General features: G+C 54.5%; 1 protein-coding gene across 1 annotated transcript; it reads right to left on the minus strand.

Moving 5' to 3' along the window:
- Window positions 1-1,045: 1,045 nt before the first annotated feature.
- On the minus strand, window positions 1,046-4,860 carry FOS (Fos proto-oncogene, AP-1 transcription factor subunit). Its single transcript, XM_070416430.1, is given in 5 exon segments — window positions 1,046-2,682; window positions 2,684-2,878; window positions 3,004-3,111; window positions 3,551-3,802; window positions 4,588-4,860. Coding segments are annotated over 5 exon segments (1,143 nt in total). The 5' UTR covers window positions 4,729-4,860; the 3' UTR covers window positions 1,046-2,235.
- Between the last annotated feature and the right edge of the window lie 1,820 nt (window positions 4,861-6,680).

Raw genomic sequence — 6,680 nt, forward strand, 5'->3', positions numbered from 1 at the left:
TCAACCTCAATGGAATTGTCATTTTAAATGAAAACTTTCTGTTTGACTGAGTGTGACACCCGTAACCACCCAGTGATTTTCATTATCGCCAAAGCATTAGAAGGCTGGCACCGAAGCTGCTCTGCACCCCGCATGTGTGCAAACATGGTCCCTGGCTTCCAAGCTGGTGCCGACAGGACACCTGAGTGCCGGGGAGGAAGGGCACCACCTGCGTGCTTTGTGCTGTGTGCCTGTGCGTGTAAGTGCCCCATTACCAGAGGTGTCCCAGACAAAGGTCATGTTCTTCTTTAAGATGATAAACTTCTAGGGTAAAGCTTATTCAGAGTCATGCTGACTTCTCATTAAGCTGTTATGTAACTTTTATTTACCAAATGATCAACCATTATTTGTACAGTTTGAGATGGCTTTCAAATACTCAGAGCCAACTTTTCTTCCCCCAGTGTAAAGTAAATGGCAGGCATATGATGTTAAAGAAATTTTTAAAGTACAATGTATTTATTACTAAGGGGTAGGGCAACAACCTCCTTTCTTTCTGAGAAGAAAAATAATCCAACTAAATCAATGTATGTTAGAGTTAAGGATGGAAAAGGTCGCGGGGCAGGGGGTCGGGGGTTCTAACCAAATGAAAAAAAATTTTTTAACCAAGTAGTAAGAGAGAGTTAATCCCGACCTGTATGTCTCAGTGGTTGAGCGTAGACCCATGAACCAGGAGGTCACAGTTTCATTCCCAGTCAGGGCTCATGCCCCAGTTGCAGGCTCAATCCCCAGTAGGGGGCATGCAAGAGGCAGGTGATTCTTATCATTGATATTTCTATCCCTCTCTCCCTCTCCCTTCCTCTCTCTGAAGTCAATTAAAAAAAAATTTTTTTTTTTAATTTTTAAGAGGTAGTTCATCCTGGTCGATAGGATAATGAGTGAGGAAGATTCCAATCCCAATAGTGAGACATTGAGAAAGTCAGCCATTCTAACCATTCTTCAGTTTGCTCACCTTCAGAGTAGAGGTAACCCTTCACATGATGGTGTTGGATTAAAAAGTCAAAGTAGGTTGTGCAAAGCTGAATTTTATTTGTTAAAAGGGTTCCTTTAAGATCAAGACATTTAAATTTAATATTAGCATAACTAGATTTAAATATTCATCCCTTTGACTTTCAAAACAGAAAAAGAAGCAGGAAGACATGTACTCACAAAAGCTATCTCAGAGCAGGTTCCCACCCTCAGAAGCTATAGGTAGAGAGTCGTAGTAGTGCACTGGGAAGACTCCTGGTATTTATAACATATTCCAGCAACAGCTCTAGAGTTTCCTTCTCCTCTTCGATAAGAGATCAAACAAAGGGGTGTGTCCCCCTCCAGAAGCTACCCTTCTTGACAAACTGGTCTCCGATACCTTTCAGAATCGTACCAAACTTCCAAAATGAAAAGAGCACGAGGTTGGTCGCATTCGACTTAAATGCTTTTATTGACAATGTCTTTGAACAATAAGCAAACGATGCTTAAATTTTTCATTCAAATTCACTTTCCACATGTCAAAAGACCTCAAGGTAGAAAAAAATAAAATAAAAATATAAATATCTGAGAATCCATCTTAATAAATAAATTAAAAACACAATAAAACGTTTTCATGGAAAACTGTTAATGTCAGAACAATCATTCCACCTCAACAATGCATGATCAGTAACATTACAATGAACATTGATGTTGAAGAAAAACTACAGTACATGGATATCGCTATTTAACTTCTATCTACTAGAAAATAAAGTCCTATCTTTTCTTAGTTTAATATTGGTCATTGCTAATCAGAACACACTATTGCCAGGAACACAGTAGTTATTGTTAAAATCAGCTGCACTAGATACAATTTGAAAATATCCAGCACCAGGTTAATTCCAATAACGAACCCAATAGATTAGTTAATGCTATGAGAAGACTAAAGAGAAAAAGAGACACAGACCCAGGCCTGGCTCCACATGCTACTAACTACCAGCTCTCAGATGTGTCACTGGGAACAATACACACGCCATGCGTTTTGCTACATCTCCGAAAGAGGTAAAGACTCGAGTCCACCCGTGGATGCTTTCAAGTCCTCTGAGGCCCACAGCCTGGTGTGTTTCACGCACAGAAAAGGTCCTCCCTAGGTCTACGGGAACCCTCGAGGGAAGATGTGTTTCTCCTCTCTGAAATGCACCAGCTCAGGACAGCGGCACTGGTGTGTGCCTGCTGCCTCCCCGCCTCGCCTGCTCACAGGGCCAGCAGCGTGGGTGAGCTGAGCGAATCAGAGGAGGGCTCGTTGCTGCTGCTGCCCTTACGGTGGGCAGCCGCACAGCTGGGGAAGGAGTCAGCCTCCGGGTAGGTGAAGACGAAGGAAGACGTGTAAGTAGTGCAGCTGGGAGTACAGGTGACCACCGGGGTGCACAGGGGCTCCAGCTCTGTGGCCATGGGCCCCAGCCCCAGAGAGCCACCATGCAGGGGCTCCCAGTCTGCTGCATAGAAGGAGCCAGACAGGTCCATGTCTGGCACAGAGCGGGAGGTCTCAGAGCCGCTGGGCCTGGACGATGCTGGGAACAGGAAGTCATCGAAGGGCTCAGCCTTCAGCTCCCCGCCGCGCACGTTTTTGATGGGCTCCACTGCAGGCTTGGGCTCCGGGTCATTGAGGAGGGGCAAGGCGAAGGCCTCCTCGGACTCGGGGGGTGGCAGCCTCAGGCAGGCCTCCACTCAGATCGAGGGAAGCCACAGACATCTCTTCTGGGAAGCCCAGGTCATTGGGCATCTTGCAGGCAGGTCGGTGAGCTGCCAGGATGAACTCCAGTTTTTCCTTCTCCTTCAGCAGGTTGGCAATCTCCGTCTGCAAAGCAGACTTCTCGTCTTCTAGCTGGTCTGTCTCCTGTACACAGCGGGATAAAGCAACGCATGAGACACGGTCTTGCTCAAGGACGCTGCTCCTTGATGCCCAGTTCTCCAACTTTCCCCTTAAGTTTTGACAAGAAGCAACCCATGAAATCTACCTACCGCTTGGAGCGTGTCAGTCAGCTCCCTCCTCCGATTCCGGCATTTGGCTGCAGCCATCTTATTCCTTTCCCTTCGGATGCGCCTTTTCTCCTCTTCTTCTGGGGACAACTGGAAGGAAAAAAAGACCAGCAGTCAGTAACAGTGTCTGCCATGAGCTCCATTCACCTGCCTCAGTGGAACTGGCTCCCGCCACTTCCCAGCTTCCTGACACCTCGTCTGCGAAGCCATGTCTTCCTAACCTGTGGCTTCAGGGTGGCTGTGACTTGCATTTCAAATAAGATGCTCAGCAAGAGAATGAAGAGCCCAGAGTAAAAGCATGAGATAGAGACCCCTTAGGGAAGGAACTATTAGGGTACTCCTGGGGGTGTGATTATCAAGAGCTTGATTCCAGATGGAGTGGGCTTGGAGCCAGAGTTCCCTGTTCAGGATGTGTAGTCAGTTCCTTCATTGACTTCCCCCTACCCACTGCGCTCTCCATCTACACCAGTGCAGAGCCCTCCCCCCACTCCCTACCCCTAAAACACAGAGAAGGTGCGGAAGGACTCACCTGTTCCACCTTGCCCCTCCTGCCAATGCTCTGAGCTCTGCCTCCTGTCATGGTCTTCAGGACTCCAGCCCTGGAGTAAGCCCCCGCCGAGGGGGCGGGGACCCCGTAGGGGTGGGGGCCTCTGGTCTGGGATGGGGCCACCGAGGAGACTAGAGTGGGCTGAACCAGCCACTGCAGGTCCGGGCTGGTCGAGATGGCAGTCACAGTTGGGATGAAGTTGGCACTGGAGGACGCCAGATCCGTGCAAAAGTCCTAGAACAAAACAGGAAGGAGAAGCTGACGTGAGCGAGCAGGTCCGGGACGCAGGTGAGGTGAGTTTCCCAGTGCCGCATGCAGCAGGGAGAGAGAGGGAGGAGACACGGTCCTGCCGGGGACTGCTCATGTCTTCTTATATTCCCCTCATCCTGGATGAAAGGTCTTCCCCCTTTCCGCCAAGAATTCCAGGGCGCAGCGCAGTGCCTTTCTCCTACATCCCGCTGCTGCGTTCCCGTTATCCCTTCAGCATCACTGGCTTGAAAGGGGGTTTGTTATAAATATCCCTGACGTCTGCGCTGACGCAGGCGCCGCTCCGGAGTCTCCTGAATGAACTCGCTTTTTATCAATGAAACTGCCTTACACACCCGCCTGCTGCGCCCTCCTTCCCCCTCGCTGCTTCAGGCTGGGAGCGGAGGGGGGTTTGCCGTTTTTTGCCGCCTCCCTGGAGGAGTCAGGCTCTAGTTAGCCAGTCTTTGCTTGGGACGGGTTTGCCCCAACTGGTACCAGAGACCAGTCAGAGCGCGCGGGCCGGGGGCGGATCAGAAAGAGCCTGCCGCGGGAAAGGAGAACCAATTCTAACTTTGACAAGCGCGTGTGCGCTCCCTACAAGTCTAGGGCTCCCAAAATAAGGCTGCTCCAGCCGGGGCAGCCTCCCTCCCGGCCCAAAAGGAGTCCCCGACTCAAGAGGAGTCCCCTACTCATCTTACTGCGCTTCCCGACCGGTGTCTCCTCCCCGGTGACCCCGAATCCCCGTCCCCGCGGTGGCGCGGAGCCAGCCTTACCTGCGCATTGACAGGAGAGCCCATGCTGGAGAAGGAGTCGGCCGGTGAGTGGTAGTAAGAGAGACTGTCCCCGGCCGGGGAGGCGCTGCTACAGCGGGACGAGGACGCCTCGTAGTCCGTATTGAAGCCTGAGAACATCATGGTCGCGGTTAGGCAAAGCCGAGACGAAGGGCTAGGGGATAGAGGCAGGTTAGCAGCTTTGGGGCAGAGCTGGGTGGGAGCGCGGTCACTGCTCTCTTGCTGCGCCGCCGCCGGCTCTGTCTCCACTCTTGGGCTGCTTGCTGCAGATGCGGTTGGAGTACGAGGAGCCGCAGCATTTTATGAATGAGTCAATGACGTCACAGCGCAACCATTGCCGCGCCGGAGGGGTGGCGCAAGAGCCTGAACCTCTCTGCGGCCTCCTGGTTGCCCCTGCCGCTCTCGCAGTTCCCTTTCCGGTCCCCGGTCTGGTTGCGTTTCCTTGTCTTATGATTATTTAGCAATCTGGGTGCAAGGGGTCCCTTAGATCCCCCTAGGATGAGGGACTGCAGGGATGGCTCCCCCCCACGACAGCAGGGACCGGCCGTGGAAACCTGCTGACGCAGATGTCCTAATATGGACATCCTGTGAAAAGGGAGGAGGGATTGACGGGAACTGCTCGCCGGCTGCAGCCAACAACTGGGGTGCAGCGCGGGGGGAGGCGGGAGCTGCAGCCGGGGGAGGGGAGGGGAGGCGGGAAAGGCACAATACGAGCGAAGAACATTCGTCCCGGTTCTAGGCGAACCCTTGTTCCCGCCGTAGGGGGTGGGGTGGGGACGCCTTCTTACCGGTATACAGTAACCAAGGGGCAGTTCTGAGCACAGGAGACAGGTATGGGAGAAGCAGGTATACAGCCCGAGGGCTCCAGCCTCCGCCCGCGAAGGCAGGCGCCTCTACCCCCATCCCCAATTCTAACAAATTCTGTGCACACTGTGGGGGTGGGGGGGGCAGACCCTCACCCCCTCGCCTCAAGCCCCCAAGCTCGAGCAATACTAGGACTGTTACTGCGTTGGGAAGCAAAGTCGGGGACTCCAAAATAAAAGGACAGCCGACCTCGTCTTCGATGCTAAGGATTTTAGTTTTATTGTTATTTTGTTGTTTTGAAGGGGGAAGGCGCATTTTTTTTTCCTCAGTCGTATCTGGGTATATTCGTGTTACTGTCCGATCCCTGAGGCGCTAGACATTAAGCATTAGGCAGAACCTCCACGCAAGGATGTCTGAGGGGGTCCAATCGCCGGGTTCTGAGAAGAGGCCTGGGCCGGGGGGTAGGGATAGAGGGTGTTATGTGGACAAGGTCGTCAGCTTGCTCTTGGGGGACCGAAAGTCTGAAAGGGGGGCGGGGCGGGGGCGCGGGAAGGAAGCGGGGGTGATTCAGTCCCCCAGGAAACTCGGTTTGGGGGGAGCCCGCATCGGGTGATTTTCCAGCGAGGCTTGGAGCGGGAAGGACCGGGGGCGCTGAAAGGACCTTCCTCCCAGCAGGGCCCAGGCGGGAGTCCTCCGCGCTGGGACTCGGGGGCGGCTCGGTGCCCCGGCACACGGGGCTTTGGAGCTGCCAGGTGCTCAGGAGTGCCTTGCGCCCCGAGACGCCCCCGGCCTCCCGGTTCCACGGCAAAGGACAGCCGGGGTCACAGTGCCCCGGCTCGTTCCCAGCACCAGCCACCTCCAGAGGGTGAAGCCGTAGTTCCCGCAGAGCCCCTTTGTCTCTCCGCCCCGCCCCACCCCCACCCCCCCCGCCCCTTCGGGCCTCGAGGTGACGGTGGGCACCTGAAGAGGTGGCGGGCGGGATTGGCAGGGGCGGGGCCCTCAGGACGAACTGGGAGTGGGACAGCCGACCTGCCTCCCGCCGCCGCACCCCGGAGCCGGGCGATCCTGCTATAGATAGTAACAGGGAAGCTGCTGTTTACAGCAACACTGTGCCGCCAGGGCCGTCTCCAGGCGACGCCGCGCGGCCGGGTGCGCCGTCGTCCTGGCGAGGCCGCCCGCCCTCCTCGCTCCCCCGGGGCCTCGGCCTCCCCGGCCCGGCTGCGGCCGCTCCCGCCGCCTGACATCATCGGCCGGGTCCGTGGGCTGAGTGC

Source organism: Myotis yumanensis, unplaced genomic scaffold, assembly GCF_028538775.1.
Source record: "Myotis yumanensis isolate MYYU_CA2020_CCGP unplaced genomic scaffold, mMyoYum1.0.hap1 SCAF_1, whole genome shotgun sequence".
NCBI classification, from domain to species: domain Eukaryota; kingdom Metazoa; phylum Chordata; class Mammalia; order Chiroptera; family Vespertilionidae; genus Myotis; species Myotis yumanensis.